Source organism: Rhinopithecus bieti, unplaced genomic scaffold (genome assembly GCF_001698545.2).
Source record: "Rhinopithecus bieti isolate Rb0 unplaced genomic scaffold, ASM169854v2 scaffold_61533, whole genome shotgun sequence".
NCBI lineage: Eukaryota > Metazoa > Chordata > Mammalia > Primates > Cercopithecidae > Rhinopithecus > Rhinopithecus bieti.
The window spans coordinates 179,924-201,520 of NW_016823925.1; the positions used below are offsets into that span (position 1 = coordinate 179,924).

Genomic DNA, 21,597 nt, shown 5'->3' on the forward strand with positions numbered 1-21,597 from the left:
TTTTTTTGAGACGGAGTCTTGCTCTGCCGCCCAGGCTGGAGTGCAGTGGCCAGCTCTCAGCTCACTGCAAGCTCCGCCTCCCGGGTTCACGCCATTCTCCTGTCTCAGCCTCCCCAGTAGCTGGGACTACAGGCGCCCGCCTCGTCGCCCGGCTAGTTTTTCGTATTTTTTAGTAGAGACGGGGTTTCACCATATTAGCCAGGATGGTCTCGATCTCCTGACCTCGTGATCCGCCCGTCTCGGCCTCCCAAAGTGCTGGGATTACAGGCTTGAGCCACCGCGCCCGGCCAGGGGAACATTCTTATAGCTGGTCATCGCTTCTCACTTCCCCAGGCTGCCCTGGACGCCAGGCCTTTGGAGGGTGGGCCTGGGTTGTGTGTTCCCCATGGAGTCCTGTGGGCCCTCAATGGATGTGTGGACTGAGATGAGTATCTTCGTGTGACTGCAGGGCCCCTCGTATTTCTGGTGCGTTGCTTGGTTTGAGTTTCACACCAGCCCTGGCATGGCAGCTGAGCCCTGTGGGCCCTCAATGGATGTGTGGACTGAGATGAGTATCTTCGTGTGACTGCAGGGTCCCTCGTATTTCTGGTGCGTTGCTTGGTTTGAGTTTCACACCAGCCCTGGCATGGCAGCTGAGCACACAGAGGAGTTCCATCTTAGAGGGAACTGGGGCCTCCTTAGGAGGAGACAGTTACATACACTTGTTCAGGCTTCCTGGCCAAGACAGAAGTCAGGCCTCTTGGCTCCCTTCGTGCCCTCCTCAGTACAGGGAGCTACTGGGATGTGGCCAGACACCCTCTGACTTGGCCTCTTGGGTAATGGGGTCATCTTGTCACTCAAGGGAAGGCAACAGAGGCCCTGGCCTGGGCAGGAGTCCTCTTCTCTCATCGGCAGTTGGGGGAGTGGGGCCCTCTGCCCACCGCCCACCCCCGCCTGCCATTTAATCCCTGGCTGGATCGTGTGACCCGTCTGGCATTCTCCTCCCTGGAATCTGGCGCTTGACAGCAGTTGCTATATCGGGGGTGCCGGGCACCGCCCTGGACGCTCTAGGCCCCCACCCTCACCCTTGCTCTGTTCTCCTTCAAGGCAGAGTCACGGTGGCAGCATTGAAAGTTGGACACCCAGGTCCCTGAAGTGATCTCTAGGCCCCAGGTATGTGGGGGGCAAGAGGGGAAGGGCAGAGCAGCGAGAGGAAGAGCTTTGAGACTCCATCCTCACCCATCCTGGCCCTTCTTAGGGTCTTCAGCGCCCTGCCTGCTAAGTCTTAGCTCTGACCGCTCCTTGGGTGGTGGGGCAAGGCCCAGGTATAGAGAGGGTCTTTTCCTATCCCCAAAAACATATGTCCAGCTTTCTTGCTTACCCCTCTGCCCTCCACAGCCCCAAATCCGCCACCATTCCGTGCTGCGGGGACACCATGGCTCCAGAAGAGGACGCTGGAGGGGAGGCCTTAGGGGGCAGTTTCTGGGAGGTGAGCAGCTGGGTCCTGGGCTCAGCTCCTTGTCTAGGGGAGGAGCCCAACTGACAGCCCCAGCCCAAAAGGAGGCTTTTCCCTGGTGACAGCGCCCTTCTCCTGTATGCCCAGGCTGGCAACTACAGGCGCACGGTGCAGCGGGTGGAGGACGGGCACCGGCTGTGCGGGGACCTGGTCAGCTGCTTCCAGGAGCGTGCACGCATCGAAAAGGCCTATGCCCAGCAGTTGGCCGACTGGGCCCGAAAGTGGAGGGGGACCGTGGAGAAGGGTGAGCCAGGCCCTCGCAGGGGGCAGAGGGCAGCTGAGTGCAGGACTGTCGGGCCAGCTTCTTTTTTTGCACGTGTTGTGGGAAGTTTGAGGCCTCCATGTCTACCCTCCTTAGAAAGGGAAGATCCTCCTGGTCATCCTCACGGCTGTGGTGTTAAAGAGTTTACAAAGGCTGCTCATGAGTTACTTTGATAGTTCCAAGAACCCTGCAGAGATGGTTCTGTGTTCTGTTTTACCCATTTTCTTTCCTTTCTTTTTTTTTTTTTTTTTTTTTTTTTTTTTTTTTTTTTTTGAGACAGAGTCTTGCTCTGTCGCCCAGGCTGGAGTGCTGTGGCCAGATCTCAGCTCACTGCAAGCTCCACCTCCCGGGTTCCCGCTATTCTCCTGCCTCAGCCTCCCGAGTAGCTGGGACTACAGGCGCCCGTCACCACGCCCGGCTAGTTTTTTGTATTTTTTTTTAGTAGAGACGGGGTTTCACCGTGTTAGCCAGGATGGTCTCAATCTCCTGACCTCGTGATCCGCCCGTCTCGGCCTCCCAAAGTGCTGGGATTACAGGCTTGAGCCACCGTGCCCGGCCTCCTTTCTTTTTTGAGACGTTTTGCTATTGTTGCCCAGGCTGGAGTGCAGTGACACGATGCTGGCTCACTGCAACCTCTGCCTCTCAAGTGGTTCTCCTGCTTTAGCCTCCCAAGTAGCTGGGATTACAGGCACCCGCCACCATGCCTGGCTAATTTTGTATTTTTAGTAAAGACGGGGTTTTACCATGTTGGCCAGGCTGGTCTCAAACTCCTGACCTCAGGTGATCCACCCACCTCAGCCTCCCAGAGTACTGGGATTACAGGCGTGAGCCACTGCATCTGACCTTCTTTCCTTTCTTAATTATTTATTTATTTTTTGAGACAGGGTCTCACTCTGTCACCCAGGCTGGAGTGCAGTGGTACAATCATGGATCACTGCAACCTCCATCTCCCAGGCCAAGCGATCCTCCCACCTCAGCCTCCTGAATAGCTGGGACCACAATAGCTGGGACCACAGGCATGGACGACACTTGGCTAATTTTTGTATTTTTTGTAGAGATGGGGTTTTGCTATGTTGCTCAGACTGGTTTTGACCCCTGGGTTCCAGCGATCCTCTCCTTGGCCTCCCAAAGTGCTGGAATTACAGGTGTGAGCCACTGCACCTGGCCTGTTTTATGATTTTCTAGAGGAGAAACTGGAAGTTCAGAGAGGCTAAGGGACTTGCCTAAAGGCACACAGCTAGGAAGTGCTGAAGGCTGAGCCCAGGCCCTCTGACTGGGAGCATGGATCCTTCCACCCTGCAAGTTGTCTTCCTCGAGGGCACACACAGGCTCTTCCTTTGAGGCAATGGAGTGTAGTGTTTATGCAACAGATGGGTTTGAATCTCAGCTCCTTTTTTTTTTTTTTTTTGAGATGGAGTCTCGCTCTGTCGCCCAGGCTGGCGTGATCTCAGCTCACTGTAACCTCCTCCTTTCGGGTTCAAGTGATTTTCCTGCCTTAGCAGGAAAATCTTAGTCCCAAGTAGCTGGGACTACAGGCGTGTGCCACCACGCCCGGCTAATTTTTTGTAGTTTTAGTAGAGATGGGGTTTCACCATGTTAGCCAGGATGGTCTCAATCTCCTGACTTCGTGATCCACCTGCCTCGGCCTCCCAAAGTGCTGAGATTACAGGCATGAGCCACTGCACCCGGCCCTCAGCTCCTCTTGTAGCCATAATGCTTTGAGCGAGTTCACTTCTCTGGGCCTCAGTGTTTTGCCTGTTCAATGTTGGCAATGTCACTGTCCTCACGGTGGTGGCTGAGACAAGGATTCAGTGAGATAAGGCACACGGTCTGCATTCCATAAGCCCAGCTGACAGGGTTGTCATTCACCTTTGCACCCTATGCCTATACCCCATGCTTCCATGCCTCGTACTCAGTGAGAGGGGCTGGGCTTATTTTGGGTGGTACCCAGGACTGGCCCAAGCCCTGTCCTTCCCTGCAGGCCCCCAGTATGGCACACTGGAGAAGGCTTGGCATGCCTTTTTCACGGCGGCTGAGCGGCTGAGCGCCCTGCACCTGGAGGTTCGGGAGAAGCTGCAAGGTCAGGACAGTGAGCGGGTGCGCGCCTGGCAGCGGGGGGCTTTCCACCGGCCTGTGCTGGGTGGCTTCCGCGAGAGCCGGGCAGCTGAGGACGGCTTCCGCAAGGCCCAGAAGCCCTGGCTGAAGAGGCTGAAGGAGGTGAGGCTGGGTGGGAGAGGCATCCGAGGCAGGCTCCTTCCTGGTCTGCAAGGGATCGAGGGGGCCAGGGTGTGGCATCCAGGGTCCAGCGTGGTCCCCATGCATGGCAGGTTGAGGCTTCCAAGAAAAGCTACCATGCAGCCCGGAAGGACGAGAAGACAGCCCAGACAAGGGAGAGCCATGCGAAGGCAGACAGCGCCGTCTCCCAGGAGCAGCTGCGCAAACTGCAGGAACGGGTGGAACGCTGTGCCAAGGAGGCCGAGAAGGTGCGGGCCACAGGTACCAGCCCTGGCTCCCGCCCAGGGCATGGCTTCCTGAATGCATCTTGCTCCTTGAATACCTTGTCCAGTCCCCAGCACTCTCATTACCCTAATCCTCACCTGCCACCCTCTCTCTAGATGATCATTTAAAGGAGGAACCTGACAAAAGGTGATACTTGACCTAGGGAAAGAAATGGAGTTTCAGGCACTGGGATGACTTCAGCAGTTGAGAACTTCCAGCTCTTTCCTTGCACAGTATCCCTCTGCCTGGTGTCCTTTCTTGCAGCTCTGTATATGCAAATCCTTACCATCCTGAGATGCTGCAGTTTCCACCTCCTCCAGGAAGCCTTTTCTGATTTCTCCCATCCTTTCCTGTAGGTTGACCTCATTTCAGTCTTCACCACACTCTTATCTGCTGCGCCTGATGTCATCTCCCTTGTTAGGCTGCTGGGGTTCTTTTTTTTTTTTTTTTTTTGAGACAGAGTTTCGCTGTGTCACCCAGGCTGGAGTGCAGTGGCGCGATCTCGGCTCACTGCAAGTTCCACCTCCCGGGTTCATGCCATTCTCCTGCCTCAGCCTCCCAGTAGCTGGGACTACAGGTGCCTGCCACCACGCCCGGCTAATTTTTTTGTATTTTTAGTAGAGACGGGGTTTCACCGTGTTAGCCAGGATGGTCTCGATCTCCTGACCTCGTGATCCGCCCACCTCGGCCTCCCAAAGTGCTGGGATTACAGGCTTGAGCCACTGCGCCCGGCCCAGGCTGCTGGGGTTCTTGAGGGCAGGAATTGGGTCTTAGGACTGATAGCCCCTAGTGGCTAGCAGCCCATGGCAGTGTCTGGTAAACACTGGTGGAGTCCTGGGTGGAAGAAGGTCTGGTCCTCACCAGAACCCTCCTCTCCCACCCAGACAAAAGCTCAGTATGAGCAGACGCTGGCAGAGCTGCATCGCTACACTCCACGCTACATGGAAGACATGGAGCAGGCCTTTGAGACCTGCCAGGCCGCCGAGCGCCAGCGGCTTCTTTTTTTCAAGGACATGCTGCTCACCTTACACCAGCACCTGGACCTTTCCAGCAGTGAGAAGTATGCGCTGCCTAGTGGGCGTGGAGATCTGGGGTAGTACTGGGTCTCCTCCATCTCCCCTAGGCCCTGGCTGGGACTGAGGGATGCAGGGTCTAGACTTCCTAGACTGAGGGTGTGCCTTGGGCCATAGGTTCCATGAACTCCACCGCGACTTGCACCAGGGCATCGAGGCAGCCAGTGACGAAGAGGATCTGCGCTGGTGGCGCAGCACCCACGGGCCAGGCATGGCCATGAACTGGCCACAGTTTGAGGCATGTGTTCCAGGCGGGGTGGGGCTGGGAGGTGGGATGGGCTCCCACTCAGCTCGGCCAGGGCTAGGGGTGAAGTAAGCGAAGGTGGTCCGGATGGCCCCACCTGACTGTAAGCGCTGTCCCCACAGGAGTGGTCCTTGGACACACAGAGGACAATCAGTCGGAAAGAGAAGGGTGGCCGGAGCCCTGATGAGGTTACCCTGACCAGCATCGTGCCCACAAGAGATGGCACCGCACCCCCACCCCAGTCCCCGGGGTCCCCAGGGTGAGAGCCAGGAGCGTGGCTGTGGCAAAGAAACAGCTCTGCCTCCCACCCTCCATTCCTTGCTCCTTGGTTTCATTCCCTTCACACCTGAAATGGTTTGAAAATTGGTGCCGGGGACCTGAGGGCCTACTTAGTAGTTGTAATGATATCGGTTCTCATAGTGGTTTAGATTTGCCAGGCATTTCCCACGTTCCCTCTCATTTATGCCTTAAATCAGCTGCGTGTGGCAGGAATTGCCTCTGCTCAAAGTCCCGCGTGGCGAGATAGAGCTAGAATCTTTCAGCACCTCACCTGCCTCTCCCAGGTGCCCCTGGGGATAGGGAGGCCTTTGCCCTGATCCTGGGTGAGATCTCCAGCCTCGTGTTCCTTGCACACTGAGCTGCTCCCTTTGCCTGCCCTCTCCAGCACGGGGCAGGATGAGGAGTGGTCAGATGAAGAGAGTCCCCGGAAGGCTGCCACCGGGGTTCGGGTGCGGGCACTCTATGACTATGCCGGCCAGGAAGCTGATGAGCTGAGCTTCCGAGCAGGTACCCTGGGACCCCTTTCCTAGCTTCGGTCGGTCTCTGCTTTACCCGCCTGAGCAGGGATGTCCGAAAGGGAAGCCAAATACCCACTTCTTAAGGGCCAGTCCTCTGGCCCTTCAGCTGTTCCAGGTCCAGACAGCTGGTGCCTGGTGGCTGCATTCGGGGTCTGGGGTGGGGCAGCTTGCTGACCTTGACCTGCCTCTGTCTGAGCCATGTCTTTGCTAGCTGGGCTCTGGGACCACACCATCCCCCTCAGTCCTTGACCCAGCTGCAGGAACGGGCTGGGCCAGGGCCACTGGCAGTGACCAATCCCCTTTCCCTTAGGGGAGGAGCTGCTGAAGATGAGTGAGGAGGACGAGCAGGGCTGGTGCCAAGGCCAGTTGCAGAGTGGCCGCATTGGCCTGTACCCTGCCAACTACGTGGAGTGCGTGGGCGCCTGAGTGTCCTGACAGCCCTTCTGCGACGCTTACCCACCCTGGGTGAGATCCCAGCTTCTCCTGGAGAGCCGGACCCTCAGGGCCCTGAACCGTCGCTCCCCTGCTGCTCCTCTGTCCCTCAAGAGAAGAAGTCCTGGGACCCAGGGAGGGGAAGGGCCTTTGTCTAGGAAGGAACTGGTAGGGAGGGATAGAAGTGACAGGGTTCAGGGGTGCCTAGGCCTCCCCAGGAGCTGTGAACTCAGTTCCTGACCTCTGCTTTGGGGTTCCTGAGGTGGGCTTGGGGTGAGTGTAGTTCCGGCCTAGCAGCACCCTCTTTTGTGGCTTGTTCTAGCGTGTATTAAAACTTGACACACACACACACACAAAACAAAAAAAAAACCACTGTCGGGCTCATGTGCATTTTTTTGATAGGACACCCTTGCCAGGCCTCCAGAGGGCATCTAGAGAGAGGCCTAGCGTCTGTTATGGAGCCGGGGTTGGAAAAGGGTTTGCCTGCTTGGTACCTGCTCTGGAGTTTTGAGATCCTAATCTGGGGTGGAGGGCACTCGCTGTCAGGCTTGCTGTGAGCCGAGAATGGCTGGAGGCTGGGCGAGAGGCCGGTCACTACGTCTGCCCGTTCAGGCCGGAGGGAAGAGGAGCGCTTGGGCAGCCTAATCCTTACTCATCGATCTGTAATTGGCTGGAGTGGGGGTTCCCGCCCCCAAGCTCCCGCAGCCTGTGCGGCGTAGGGGCGACTCCACCTGGGGATTGACGCGTCTAGGGCTGTGCGCGCGAGGAGGTTTGGGCCGGTTCGCGCGCCGTCGCTCCGTCCCGGCTGCGGATTGGCCCGGCGCGGCGTTGATTCTTGCGGCCGTGGCTAACGTCACCGCCCCAGTCCTGCCGGCTGCCCATTGGTCCAGATCGGGCCCCAATCACCCCACCCCTCGGCTGGCCCGGGCACCGCTGAGGCCGACCTGGTGAGCCCGCCCTCCCCGCCGTGGATTGGCCCGCGGCGGGACCCGTCGGTCGCGGTTGTGTCTGGGAAGGAGAGAAAATGGCGGCGGAGCCCAACAAGACCGAAATCCAGACTCTTTTTAAGAGGCTTCGCGCAGTTCCAACCAACAAGGTGCGTGAGCACGGGGAGCGCGGAGTCTCTCGTCCCGCTGGGGCCTGAGGGAGGGAGAAGGGCGGAGGTGGGTTGTTTTTCTGGGATGTCTGCGCCTGGCCTTTATTCGGGGCCCCTGACCATTCGCTCATCGCTTTCTCCACCCAGGCCTGTTTCGACTGCGGCGCCAAGAATCCGAGTTGGGCCAGCATCACGTATGGTGTTTTCTTGTGCATTGACTGTTCCGGGGTGCACCGCTCCCTGGGCGTCCATCTGAGCTTCATCAGGTTGGGTTTCCGCGCGGTTGCCGTGTTTCCACTGGGCCGGCCAGGGCTGTGTGGGCAACAAGGGAGAGTGGCTGCCTCGACTTGGACCGCTCTGAATTCAGTGGGAAGCCTCCGGGCCGAGAGGGTCTGGTAGCCTCCTGCCGGAGGGAACCACCTGTGTGGGCTCCTTGGCACATAGGCGGTCCGTCTCCGCCTCTGGGCCAAAACTCGCTGCTTTTTGACGGTCAGACTTGAGACTCTGAGCGTTAGTTGGGAGGAAAGGGAGGCATTGACCTTGTTGCTGATATGTTGTTGGCCTGATATGTCTCTAGTGAAACTGTGACCATCCATTAGGGGAAAACCAAATCCAGGGGTGCGTGCCTGAGAACGTGACCTCCTTTCGGATCTGGGGACATAATTAGTACTCTTTGGAGTAGATGAATGAAGAGCAAAGTTTTCATGGACAGGGTAGTGTGGAGGAAATGGGGTGATGGCTAATTAATGTTTCCTGGGTGCCTACAGCAGCCTGAGACCAAGTGACAGGTATTGGGCTGCCAGGGAAACCCTTCTGCTGGTATCTGCTGGTGGGTGAAACGCAGCCCTTGTACACAGGTCCACAGAGTTGGATTCCAACTGGAACTGGTTCCAGCTGAGATGTATGCAGGTCGGCGGGAATGCCAATGCGGTAAAGCTCCTTCTACCTCCCCCACCTTCCATTCTTCTGCGTGGGTACTAACTTTGCACGACTCCCTAAGAGGCCCTCTCGGTTTCCCTGTTCAGCGGGTTCTCTGTTCTATAACACCACCATAAGCCATTTTCTAAAAACTTCGAAACTGGTCACAGCTTCTCCTAAATGGGTTTCAAATTCTAATTAAACTGGGCAGGTGTTCTTGGGGAAAAGCCTCAGGAGTTGGAGCCTTCACAGTCATTGAGTCTTGTGGGCCTGCCCTGGATGAAAGATGGGGAGGCTGGGAATGGCATGTTGTCCTCAGGCACGGTTCAGTGAGTCCTGTGCTTCAGTCATATCAGAGGATGGCAGGCTGCAAGGTGTTTTTTTGCAGGAATTTCGAGGAACTGTATCTCTGAAAAACCAGTGTCATTAGCATGTATCATCCTGTATAGATAATAACTCGGCTGTCATAAAGGGATGCTTCCTACAGCCAACACATTTCCTTCTTGAGAATCACCTGTAGCTCGCGCTGCTCTCTTCTTTGCTTTCCAGACGGCTTTTTTCCGCCAACATGGATGCACAGCCAATGATGCCAATACCAAATACAATAGCCGAGCTGCCCAGATGTACCGGGAGAAGATCCGGCAGCTGGGGAGTGCGGCCCTGGCTAGGCACGGCACTGATGTAAGTGCCTGTTCTTGGGGCTGGGGTGGGAGGATTAGGAGTATTCAGAACCCTGTGTTTCAGGGGTGCCTTCTCCTTTCTAGCTTTGGATAGACAACATAAGTAGTGCCGTTCCTAATCACTCCCCGGAGAAGAAGGACTCTGATTTCTTCACAGAACACACTCAAGTGAGTGCCCACAAGGAACGTTTTTCCCAGTTGTTCTTGACAAGCAGTTTACCAAGGCCAAGGCCTTCTGTGATCATGGCTATAGATTCCATTTGCTTTGATGTGATGTCTTGGACACCATGTCTGAAGTCCACTGAGTTGGAATGTATGGAGTCTGCTGTTCCTGCTGGGTAGGCCTGCGTGTTTCCTCCTCCATAAATGGGGGTGCAGTGTAGCCCTCCTTAGAAATAGACTCCTATAAACTGGGCTGGTGGGGAAGAGGAGCAGCTTCTTGAAGGTTCAAGAGGTGTTTACGGCCCCAAACAAGTTTTCCTGGCTTCTTCCCTTATAAGAAAGGCACTGTGCTTGGGGACAGTGAAAGGATTCCCTCCTCCCCACCCCACCCCTTTGAGGATGGTTTCCTCTTTACTGACCCTGGGTGCTGAAGTTAGACTCTTGGCCTCGTTTCCTGTTCTCTACTCAGCATTTCTGTGATGGTGGCCAAGTCACTCGACCTGTCAAAACCTTAGTTTCTAAAATGGAGATATAGCTCCTTCATAGGGGTTGTAGTGATAATTAAATGTATTTGTATATGAGGAACCTTTAGATCTGTGCCTGCCTAGGTCGTGTTAGGCAACTGTCTTTAACTTAGGAGAATGGACTCTTGCTTTAAGTAAATAGTGAAAGGGTTGGGGTGGGGGCTGCTTGTTTTCCTGCTTTCTTCCACAGTGAGTAGCAACTGTGATCGTGTTTGCTCCCCTCCACTCCCTTTCCTCATGGGCTTGAAGTACGATCTCTTGCCCACAAGGTGCTTGTAGGTCTTGGTGCTCCTTGCCAGCAGGAGCGGCTCACCGAGGCTTCTGTTATCTGGCCTCCTTTTCAGCCTCCTGCCTGGGATGCGCCAGCCACTGAGCCTTCAGGGACCCAGCAGCCAGCCCCGTCTGCAGAGAGCAGTGGCCTGGCACGTGAGTTCAGCCCAGATTCCAACCAGGTGCCCTGGTCCTAGGAGAGGACTCAGGGTTTGGAAGGGGATATCCGGCCATGACAATAGGAGCAGGGGTCCTCTTGTATCTTTGCATGGGCTGGGATTCATTTTAATCCTTAGAGGAAGTGGTAGATATTCCTTTTATCTTTTGGTGGCAAGCTGAGGAAAGCCACTGACTCACGTCCCATCACTTCTTTCAAGGGGAGGTTGCAGGAAGGTAGGAGCCTCATCTCTAACTCTTACCATTGCATCCACAGAGCCAGAGCATGGCCCCAACACAGACCTGCTTGGCACCTCACCCAAAGCCTCACTGGGTCAGTATGCTAGCGGGCGGGCATGGGGTGGCTGGGAGAGGGTGGACCTCAAATGTTCTTTTCAGAGTGCCTGCTGCCTGGCCATGTGGACAGAGGCCACAGGAGACTGACCATTTGTCTGACCTCTCTGGAGTGGGGACTGTGATTGAAATGGTGGCTGCAACACTGATTTTAGAGCCAAGCCCTTTGAATTGATGAATCTGGGTGGGCTGGTGTATAAGGCCTGGGGTCTGCCTCTGAGTGTGGGGCTGGGTCTAGCCAAAGTGTTGGGGAGGCCAGCATGAGACTGGACACCTGTTCCTGGGCTCTGAGGCAGGACTGGCTTGTCTGGTGCATTTCCTGGGGTGGAGGGACAGCTCGGAGCTGCCGATAGCTGGAGATGACATTGTTCTTTCTTAGCCAGTCTACCAGCCTGTCCTTTAACTCTTTTCTACATTTTCCTTAGTGTCCTTCAGACTTGGTTCAGGGTGAACAGTCCATTTGCTGACCTCGGTTTGTTCTGTTGACTCTTGGGGTTGGGACTGGAACCCAGTAGAGTGACTGTCAGACTGATCCATGAGAAGGCTGGCATAGCTTGGTCTGAAGCAGCGCTTCATAGAGACTGCTGGGCTTGAGAGCTCTGTGGAGGCTCTGGGGTGGGCCTCTTGTTAGCCACAAGTCTGTTTCTCCTCCAGAGTCCATGTATCTGTCAGCTAAAGGGGCCCTTCCTGCCAGAGGTAACTGACAGCTGCTTGGGGAGCCCAGGCCCTGCCCGCAGCTTCCTGCTTTAGGAGCTGAGCCTGGTGCTCAACATCTGCTCCCTGCCTCGCAGTCTTTGTTTTGGTTCAGGGACTTTGAGTGTCTCTGGTGCTTCAGGTCTAGGTTCCTGTCTCACTCTGCTGGGCGCCAGTAAGTACCCCAGCCACATCTGTCTTTGGCTTGGACACCGCTGGTTGGAGCTGGTGCTGGCAGCTTTGCCTTCCCCTGCCTGAAGCTGTTCTTAGGAGCTATTGCCATGAAGCTGCATGGCGTGCTACTGCCTCTGAGCTGCCTTTGTCTTAGCTCATGCCTACCCCTTTCTCATGCAGAACTGAAAAGCTCCATCATTGGCAAGAAGAAGCCAGCAGCAGCTAAGAAAGGGGTAGGTGGGGAGAGGTGGTATGTTAGAAAGGTTAGGGGCTGGGTGCAGGCTACCTGGGTTCACCTCTTGACCTTACCACTTACCAGCTGTATGACTTTGGCAAAGGTACTGTGCTTTTCCGAACCTTGCCTGTGAAAGGGATTTAAAGATTTAAAGGGATTTAAAGCCTATCTTCAAGGGCTCCTGGGAAGGGTCGGTGAGATGGAGCGCATCTAGTGCTTGGCGGAGTGCTTGGCACATACTCGGCCCTGTCAGCATTAACTGGCATCCTCAGGTCTGGGCTGTGCCGGGGCTGTGCGAGCTGCCCATGGCCAGTTCCAGCGGAGCACTGTTCTCTTGGCCATGCTGGTTGGGCTCCTATTTTTTACCCTAAATTTTAAGAAGGGCCTTTTCCTTGTGGGTGTGACTACAGTGCCCGAGCCTGGGAGGGGTCTGAGGAGAGTGTGATTGGGAAGGCCCCTGACATGATTCTCTTCCCAGCTGGGTGCCAAGAAAGGCCTTGGGGCCCAGAAGGTGAGCAGCCAGAGCTTCAGTGAGATTGAGCGGCAGGCCCAGGTAGCAGAGAAGCTCCGTGAGCAGCAGGCAGCCGATGCCAAGAAGCAGGCGGAGGAGTCCATGTGAGTGTTTGCTGCTGGGGCCTCAGGCTCGTGTGGGGCTTGGTGGGTGGGCAGGCTGGACAGGTCCGGATAGGTGGTGGCCACTGACACCTTTGTTCCCTCTAAGGGTCGCCTCCATGCGTCTGGCCTACCAGGAGCTCCAGATTGATCGTAAGAAAGAGGAGAAGAAGCTACAGAATCTGGAAGGGAAGAAGCGAGAGCAGGCAGAGAGGTTGGGCATGGGCTTGGTATCCCGAAGGTGAGGCTCAGCTCCCGCTGTGGCAGGGAGATGCCATTGTTTCCTGGGAACCATTGCGGGGCCTTCCCAGCAGTTTGGGATTCTAGGCTTATTGTGTCTTCAAGTCTGAATAGATCGCTTGGCTTATTGTCCCTAATACAGTGCTTGGCATAGTAGGTATGTGCTCAGTGAGTTGAATGAGTGAATAGCTGTATGAATGAAACACAGGATCAGGTGTTATTTCAGTATCTTCAAGAGACCAGGGTGGTTTTCTTGATGGCACTTTGAGTCATGGGACAGTTTATTTTCCAGACCTCCCTGAGAATTGAGGTGCATTTAGTATCATCCTTAATTCCTTAATCCCTGTCTAGAGATGCCATTTGTGTTCCCTGTAATACCCTAAAGTATCCACCCACATTTCAGATGCCCTCAGTTTGGGCAGAAAATCCTGTTTCAGAACCACTGGGTTTGCTATGGTTTTCTTTCTTTCTTTTTCTTTTGAGACAAATTCTTGCTCTCTTGCCCAGGCTGGAGTGTAATGGTGTGATCTCGGCTCACTGCAACCTCTGCCTCCTGGGCTCGGGCGATCCTTCCACTTCAGCCTCCTGAATAGCTGGGTCCACGGCCGGGAGCCACCATGCCCAGCTAATTTTTGTATTTTTTGTAGAGACGGGCTTTTGCCATGTTGCCCAGGCTGGTCTCGAATTCCTGGGTTTAAGTGATCTACCTGCCTTGGCTTCCCAAAGTGCTGGGATTACAGGTGTGAGCCACCATGTCTGGCTGCTGTGGTTTTTTATTTTTTATTTTTTATTTATTTATTTTTATTTTTATTTTATTTTATTTTTTTGAGACAGAGTCTGGCTCTGTCGCCCAGGCTGGAGTGCAGTGGCCAGATCTCAGCTCACTGCAAGCTCCGCCTCCCGGGTTTACGCCATTCTCCTGCCTCAGCCTCCCAAGTAGCTGGGACTACAAGCGCCCGCCACCTCGCCCGGCTAGTTTTTTGTATTTTTTAGTAGAGACGGGGTTTCACCGTGTTAGCCAGGATGGTCTCAATCTCCTGACCTCGTGATCCGCCCGTCTCGGCCTCCCAAAGTGCTGGGATTACAGGCTTGAGCCACCGCGCCCGGCCTTTGTGGTTTTTTATTTTTATTTTTTGAGACAAAGTCTTAACCTTTCACCCAGACTGGAGTGCAGTGGCACGATCTTGGCTCACTGCAATCTCTACCTCCTGGGTTCAAGTGATTCTCCTGTCTCAGCCTTCCAGGCAGCTGGGATTACAGACGTGCACCACCGTTCCTGGCTTTTTTTTTTTTTTTTTTTAAGATGGAGTCTCGCTCTGTCACCCAGGCTGGAGTTCAGTGGTGTGATCTCAGCCCACTGCAGCCTCTGCCTCCCAGGTTCAAGCGATTCTCCTGCCTCAGCCTCCTGAGAAGCTGTGATTACCCAGCTTATTTTTGTATTTTAGTAGAGACGGGATTTCACCATGTTGGCCAGGCTGGTCTAAAACTACTAGCTTCAAATGATCTGCCCGCCTCGGCCTCCCACAGTATTGGGATTATAGGTGTGAGCCACGGCACCCAGTGCTTGGATTACAGATGTGAGCCACATCCGGCCAGAGGATAAAATTTTAACTTGAAAGGGCATTGAGACTCTTTCCTTTCCCTGTTTCAGTCACATAGGGATGACTGGATTAACAGATGACTGGGTTAAGGGATGACTGAGGGGTTAAAGGATGACTGACTGGGTTAAGGGATGACCAAGGGGTTAAGGGATGACTGACTGGGTTAAGGGATGACTGGGTTAAAGGATGACCAAGGGGTTAAGGATGACTGACTGGGTTAAGGGATGACTGAGGGGTTAAGGGATATGAACAGTTTTTCAGCAGTGTAACAATTGTTTACTTAAACCCAACTCATCCTATTTATTTATTTGAGACAGAGTTTCAATCTTGTTGCCCAGGCTGGAGTGTAATGGTGTGATCTCGGCTCACCACAGCCTCCACCTGCTGGGTTCTAGCGATTCTCTTACCTCAGCCTCCCACGTAGCTGGGATTACAGGCATGTGCCACCACATCCAGCTAATTTTGTATTTTTAGTAGATTTAGTAGGTTTCTCCATGTTGGTCAGGCTTGTCTCGAACTCCTGACCTCAGGTGATCTGGCTGCCTTGGTCTCCCAAAGTGCTGGGATTACAGGTGTGAGCCACCACGCCTGGCCCAACTCAGCCCTATTGCAAAATAATCACTCCTTGGGGTTCTTCTAGCTAAAAGCTATGGATATTTTTAAATGAATTGATTTAAATCAAATTAATCCTTAAAGTGTCCCTGTGGAGCCTGACAGAGGAATGAGAGGCATCAAGAATTGTACTGTATTGCCTGCCAACCCTACACCCCCCTTTTTTTTATGAGAACCAGACAGCAATTCTAGGTCTTAGTGCATAAGGCCAGTCTTTGTGCTTTGAGGTGCTTTTTTTTCTTTGAGACATAGTCTTGCTCTGTCACCCAGGCTGGAGTGCAGTGGTGCCATCTGGGCTCACTGCAAGCTCCGCCTCCCAGGTTCATGCCATTCTCCTCCCAAGTAGGTGGGACTACAGGCGCCCACCACCATGCCCGGCCAATTTTTTTGTATTTTTAGTAGAGACAGGTTTCACTTTGTTAGCGAGGATGGTCTCGATCTCCTGACCTTGTGATCTGCCCGCCTCAGCCTCCCAAAGTGTTGGGATTACAGGCGTGAGCCACCCGCTTGGCTTTTTTTTTTTTTAATAAAGAGTAGGATGATGAAGAACTCATCCTTTGATGCAATCATGCTCCTTTCCCTGGTTCTGGGGCATTCTTTCATCCATTCCTTTGCTGTGTGAACCCCATCAGCGAAGGATGGGGTTCATAGTGCACAAGGCAGGGAGTTGTCCAGGACAGAGACCACTGGCATCTGGTGCACATTATTAAAATTACAACAGGAGGCCGGGTGCGGTCAACACTTTGGCTGAGGTGGGCGGATCACAAGGTCAGGAGATCAAGACCATCCTGGCTAACACGGTGAAACCCTATCTCTACTAAAAATACCCAGAAAATTAGCTGGGCATGGTGGCAGGCGCCTGTAGTCCCAGCTACTTGGGAGGCTGAGGCAGGAGAATGGCGTGAACCCGGGAGGCGGAGCTCGCAGTGAGCTGAGATCGCGCCACTGCACTTCAGCCTGGGCGACAAAGTGAGACTCCGTCTCAAAATAAATAAGTAAATAAATAAAAGATTACAACAGGAGCCGGGCGTTGTGGCTCACGCCTCTAATCCTAGCACTTTGGGAGGCCAAGGTGGGTGGATTGTCTGAACTCAGGAGTTTGAGACCAGCCTGGGCAATGTGGCGAAACCCTGTCTCTACTGAAAAAACACAAAAAATTAGCTGGGCGTGGTGACGTGCACCATAGTCCCAGGTACTCGGGAGGCTGAGGCATGAGAATCGCTTGAACCCAGGAGGCGGTGGTTGCAGTGAGCCGAGATTGCACCACTGGACTCCAGCCTGGGTGACAGAGTGGGAATCTGTCTCAAATAAATAAATGAATAAAATAAAATTATAACAGGCAGACGGTCCCTGGCCAGGGAACTCTTACGTTGAATAAACAAAGCTGATGTGTAAAGAATTCTGAGGTTTGCTTCACAGATCACCACACACAGCTAGCCTTCTTTTGGGGTCTGGCCTAGCCCTGTGCTTGGGTAAGGACAGAAGGTTCTGGGTGATGCTCCATGAAGGAGAACCCAGCCACTGGTTATTGTCTTTTGTGCAGTGATGCTAATGTCTATCCACTGGTCTCATGGCCTGGCTCTGCTTTGCTGTGCAGCTCTGTCTCCCACTCCGTGCTGTCTGAGATGCAGGTGATCGAGCAGGAAACCCCAGTGAGCGCAAAATCTGCTCGCTCGCAGCTGGACTTGTTTGACGATGTTGGTACTTTCGCCTCTGGACCCCCAAAGTAAGGCTGTTTTCTAGCTGTAAACCTGACTGCTGTGTTCCTCATCAGGCTTCTCTGAGCCACTCTACTGTCTCCCTAGGTACAAGGACAACCCCTTTTCCTTAGGAGAAAGCTTTGGTTCCCGCTGGGATACAGATGCTGCCTGGGGTATGGACAGGGTAGAGGAGAAGGAGCCAGAAGTGACCATCTCAAGCATCCGGCCTATTTCAGAAAGGTAGAGTGGGCTGTTCTGTCTTTTTTCTTTTTCTTTAACAAGTTGAAGGTAGAGAAGTCTAAGGCAGCACTGTCTAGAAGAACTTTCTGTGATGATGGAAATGTTCTGTGTGTTGTTTAATATGGTAGCCACTACTGTGTGGCTAGGAGCCCTTAAAATGTGGTTGATGCAACTGAGCAACTGAATTTGTAATGTAGTTTAATTTTTGATAAATGTAAATAGCCACCAGTGGCTGGCACTGCCTCATTAGACAGTGCAGCAGTCAGGCTTCGGTTTGAGTTGTGCTTTGTCATCACAGAGGGCCTGGCAGCTTCTTTTGCTTGGGGTCCATTTCTCTGGCAGGAGGGACCTGATTTTATGCTTCAGTCCTGACCTCCTTTCAAGGGTTTTATGTCTCCAGCCCCCTTATTTTAAAAACCCTACTCCATCTTAATCTGGGATCTGTTTAGTTGACATAATATCTGTGAGTTATCCCCTTATAAAATGGGAACGTAACTACTTCACAGGGTCTCCGGAAATACCTGGCCCAGTGTCCACATACTCATCGCAAGATGAGAGCAACCATCTCCCTTTCCACACCAGGATGCTTTTGAGAGTAAAGGGGGCAGTTTGCTATTCATGGTTACAACAAGAGTAGGTATAAAGCCAGGCAGACTGACACATATGCTCATTGTAGTACTAGGCAAGTTGTCACTAGGATTAGGGTAGCAGCAGTTGTGGCCTCCTGAATGCTGACAAAGCTGTGTGCTTTTGGGCAGGAGCCTAGGCCACTGCAGACCGTATGTCCACCCTGCCTAGTGCAGGTTACTAAGCTCTCTGGGCCTTGGCCTCAGTGTGGAGAAGGGTGACTCCTTACCAGGGGAGAGGGGCCCAGAGTCACAGAGCCACAGACAGAATGGGACCTGTAACCCATCACCAAAAGGCCATTGGTGCTCTGTTTGGTCTCTGTAATCTGCCTCCCCTGATGGTAACGGTAACAGTCTGAGCTATTTCACATCTTCCCCTTAGAGCCACAAACCGGAGGGAAGTGGAGAGCCGGAGCTCAGGCCTCGAGTCTAGTGAGGCACGTCAGAAATTCGCAGGAGCCAAAGCCATCTCATCTGACATGTTCTTTGGGCGGGAGATGGATGCGGAGGTAAGTGGGGCTGTCTGCCCTGAGGTCTGAGGCAGCAGGCAGAAGCATGAGCTTTCTCCCTGCCACTGCTTTGGGCTTTAGCACCAGGAGGGCCTGGCCTGTGTGAGTCCTTGGGTCTTCGGCCCCAAGATCCCCAGGCCTGGCCTTTTCCTCACCACAGTATGAGGCCAGGTCTCGGCTGCAGCAGCTCTCAGGCAGCAATGCCATCAGCTCTTCAGACCTCTTTGGGGACATGGATGGAGCTCATGGAGCAGGTAGGGCTCTGGTGGGGTGGCAGGCACCAAGCGAGGCCTGGGAGCAGGGCGGGAGGGCCCTGCTGTGACTGGGAAGGGCTTCCTGCTGGGCTGTGGGTCACCCTGCCCTTGCTTTTACAGGAAGTGTATCTCTGGGGAACGTGCTGCCTACAGCGGACATTGCCCAGTTTAAGCAGGGTGTCAAGTCTGTGGCCGGGAAAATGGCTGTGCTGGCCAATGGTGTGATGAATTCCTTGCAGGTGAGGCTGAAGTGGGGCCTAATGAGGAGTGCTGGGAGGTTTGCCCTTTGCCACCACACAGAGACACTGCTACTGCCTAGCCCCTCTGAGCCTTAAGAGCATTTTTGGCCAGGTGCGGTTGCTCACACCTATAATCCTAGCACTGGGAGGCTGAGATGGGATCACTTGAGGTCAGGAGTTTGAGAGCAGCCTGACCAACATGGCAAAACCCTGTCTCTACTAAAAATACAAAATTAGCTGGGCATGGTGGCGTACACCTGTAATCCCAGCTACTCGGGAGGCTGAGGCAGGAGAATCGCTTGAACCTGGAGGTTGTAGTGAGCCGAGATCACGCCACTGCACTCCCGCCTGGGTGACAAGAGTGAAACTGTGTCTCAAAAACAAAAACAACAACAACAAAAAACCCCACAAAAAAGCAAGAGTCTAGAGAGAGGCGTTTTCTTTTCTTGGAGGGCAGCTTCCTTCCTTTCAGCTCCATACCAGGGCCGGGCCTCTCCGAGATGCCACTGTGTCTGCCATGATCTTCCCCGGCCTTGTCACCTGTACTGGTCTTTCTCTTCTTTTCCCAGCTTCTGCGAGGCCAGGCAGGGCTTCCCCGTTGTTGGGTGCCTGAGTGGCCCCTGCCCCAGCTCTCACCATGGACTTCTGCCTCCCTGGGCTGTCCAGCCCCTGCCTCCCAAGTCTTGCTATGGGGTGCTGGGGCAGACAGTGTGTTTGCTGGGAAGTTGCTGCAGCTTAGAGCCTCTGACTTTGTTTTTTTTCTCCTCCCTCACCCCCAGGATCGCTATGGTTCCTACTGATCCAAGCTCTGTGACTCAGGCTTACAGTGGTGACTGCAACAAGAACTCCACAGTTCCCAGGCTGGGGATGCTTTGCCTTGTGGAAGCTGGGGAGGATTTGTTACTTTGTATGTGTGGTGTGTGTGTGGAGTGGTCTTGGAGGCGCTCACTCATGTGAGGGGAATGGTCAGTACCAGCCTTTTTCCTCTGCCTGTGGACTGGGCCCTTTTTTCCCACTCACACCACCCTCTGTGTGTTAGACTCTTGTCCTTCTGTCCTGCCCCCACAGCTGCTGCTCACTTGTCCTGCCACACTGGGAGAGGGGGTTCCCCCAGGATGGCTTATTCTGGGTCCAGCCTTTCCTCAAGTAGGGAAAGTGGAAGGTAGAAGGCTTTTTTTTTGCTGGCTCTAGGGTTCTTCTAGTTCGAGGGCTTGGGTCTCCATCCTCTGGAACCATGGGGAGGCCTGGAAGGAGTTCACTGTAGACCCGTCCCCTGGGGAAAGAGGCTGTGGACTTGCTGCTGCTGCCGCCAGTGGCCTCTTCTGGGTGCCAGGAGAGGGCGAAGGAGGGAAAGGCCCTTTTAGGCATTACCAAGGACAGGAAACTACCTGGTACCTAAAGGTTTCATTTGGGATCAGACTGGAGACCCACGGGTTCTCCCGTCTCACCACCCCTTTCTACAGTAAGCACTTGGAAGATTGTCTCAGGGTCCCTCTGTACCATCTGCTGTGGACCGCAGGACCCTCTGCAACATTCTCTGTCCCTTCATCCCCTGGTTGGTGACCATGGAGGGTCTTCTCTGCTGTGATTCGACTCTGGAGGCCGTGAGCTTGATGCTGGCCAGGGAAGCAGAGGATGTGAGGGGCAGAGGCAGGCTCCTGGGGCTGAGCTCCTTCCTCTGCATCATTCTGGGCTTGGGAGCCTGGATAGCACCCGCCAGTGAGAGCTGTGGGCCTCACCCTCTGGCAGCTGAGCCAAGCACTGTGTCATTCTTGGTGCCATCTTCCCCTGCCGCACCGGCAGTCTCAGCCCAGCCCCTAGCTTTGGGTTGTAGGTTGGGCTCCCAAGCAACACAGACCACTGTTCCCCTTGCCCCTCCCCCAGAGGGACATGACTTTCTTTCTGGACTGTTTGTATTGAAACAAAGTGGTGTCAAAATAAAACCCCCGCAGGGCCTTGCTCCCTGTTGGTCTGAGTGAAGCAGTGTCCTCTGGATCCTGCCTCCCTGCCCAGTGCCGGACCCTGGCCTCACTCTCGGGGCTCCCACCGGTAATGGTAGGGCGTTGGTACCGAAGCTGAGGACACTCTCTCCAGGGCCTCCTGCTTCTCTCTTCTCTGAAAGCCAAAGGCCCCTGGCTCCTTGGCTCTGTGCTGCCATGGGGTCCGGTGCAGCTTCGACCTCACCACCCTGTGGCACGCAGAGGAAAGAGCTGGCATTAGTTGACTCTTTAACTTGCTGGCTGAGGGCGAGCGAGCAACTTCAGCAGTCCTGCCCTTGTCACAGCAGTAGGCTTGACTGCGGATGGGTTTCAGTGGAGTTTAAGAAATATTTAAGGCCAGGCATGGTGGCTCATGCCTGTCATCCCAGCACTTTGGGAGGCTGAGGCGGGTGGATCATTTGAGGCCAGGAGTTTGAAACCAGCCTGGCCAAAATGGTGAGACTCCATTTCTACTAAAAATACAAAAATTAGCTGACGGTGGTGGTGCATGCCTGTAATTCTGGCTACTCAGGAGGCTGAAGCGTAAGAGTCGCTTGAACCCAGGAGGCAGAGGTTGCAGTGAGACTAGGTCGCATCACTGCACTCCAGCCTGGGAGACAGAGTGAGACTCTTGTCTCAAAAAATATATATATATATATACACATATATATACATACACACACATACTCTTAGATGTTAATGGGACCCTTTAAATTCGGGAAGAAAAGATGTGTTTATAAACCCTTGGCTTGGCCACCCCTTTCTCTTGGGGGCTTCTGAAACATCTCTGTGCCACCTTAGGAGTCCTCACGGTAGTTACAGACCACTGGTCCGGGAAATGGATGATTAGAAAGGATGGGCCGAGGGAGCCAGGGGGCCCTAAGCCATGGATTTTCAGAGTGTAGGTTCGGGACTCATTCA

The 21,597-nt window shown here is 54.1% G+C and overlaps 3 protein-coding genes across 5 annotated transcripts in view; 2 read left to right on the forward strand and 1 right to left on the reverse strand.

Annotated features, from left to right (window-relative positions):
- The window catches only part of PACSIN3 (protein kinase C and casein kinase substrate in neurons 3), a 10,230-nt gene extending 3,056 nt beyond the window's left edge, over positions 1–7,174 (forward strand). Inside the window, exons 2-11 of one of the 2 annotated variants that reach the window (XM_017862006.1) lie at positions 1,087–1,152; positions 1,378–1,468; positions 1,583–1,739; positions 3,739–3,974; positions 4,085–4,240; positions 5,141–5,316; positions 5,447–5,567; positions 5,696–5,832; positions 6,238–6,359; positions 6,681–7,174. In XM_017862006.1, the coding sequence (XP_017717495.1) occupies positions 1,415–1,468; positions 1,583–1,739; positions 3,739–3,974; positions 4,085–4,240; positions 5,141–5,316; positions 5,447–5,567; positions 5,696–5,832; positions 6,238–6,359; positions 6,681–6,796 (1,275 nt within the window). In that variant the 5' untranslated portion in view covers positions 1,087–1,152; positions 1,378–1,414 and the 3' untranslated portion in view covers positions 6,797–7,174. The remainder of the gene's footprint in view (positions 1–1,086; positions 1,153–1,377; positions 1,469–1,582; positions 1,740–3,738; positions 3,975–4,084; positions 4,241–5,140; positions 5,317–5,446; positions 5,568–5,695; positions 5,833–6,237; positions 6,360–6,680) is intronic. The other variant, XM_017862007.1, reaches the window with a different exon arrangement.
- A 385-nt stretch (positions 7,175–7,559) lies between these two features.
- Positions 7,560–20,677, forward strand: ARFGAP2 (ARF GTPase activating protein 2). 2 transcript variants are annotated; one of them, XM_017862004.1, is made up of 17 exons: positions 7,640–7,898; positions 8,046–8,164; positions 8,756–8,828; positions 9,366–9,497; positions 9,581–9,664; positions 10,527–10,608; positions 10,886–10,942; positions 11,617–11,658; positions 12,010–12,062; positions 12,543–12,679; positions 12,786–12,917; positions 16,727–16,855; positions 16,935–17,069; positions 18,078–18,204; positions 18,365–18,458; positions 18,579–18,697; positions 19,477–20,677. In XM_017862004.1, the coding sequence occupies exons 1-17, from the start codon at positions 7,827–7,829 to the stop codon at positions 19,495–19,497; spliced, it is 1,608 nt and encodes a 535-aa protein (XP_017717493.1). In that variant the 5' UTR covers positions 7,640–7,826; the 3' UTR covers positions 19,498–20,677. The 2 variants fall into 2 exon arrangements, with proteins under 2 accessions (XP_017717494.1, XP_017717493.1); XM_017862005.1 differs by lacking the exon at positions 11,617–11,658 and having other exon boundaries at positions 7,560–7,898.
- The window catches only part of CSTPP1 (centriolar satellite-associated tubulin polyglutamylase complex regulator 1), a 242,774-nt gene continuing 241,769 nt past the window's right edge, over positions 20,593–21,597 (reverse strand). The window contains exon 9 of the mRNA XM_017862010.1: positions 20,593–20,885. Coding sequence (XP_017717499.1) covers positions 20,726–20,885 — 160 coding nt within the window. The 3' untranslated portion in view covers positions 20,593–20,725. The remainder of the gene's footprint in view (positions 20,886–21,597) is intronic.

Bases quoted from the DNA above. Each gene is read 5' to 3' on its own strand.
- ARFGAP2 (XM_017862004.1), top strand. From the start codon at position 7,827: ATGGCGGCGGAGCCCAACAAGACCGAAATCCAGACTCTTTTTAAGAGG. The intron at 12,063-12,542 runs GTAGGTGGGGAG...TTCTCTTCCCAG, and splicing joins CAGCAGCAGCTAAGAAAGGG to CTGGGTGCCAAGAAAGGCCT. The intron at 12,918-16,726 runs GTGAGGCTCAGC...TTTGCTGTGCAG, and splicing joins ATGGGCTTGGTATCCCGAAG to CTCTGTCTCCCACTCCGTGC.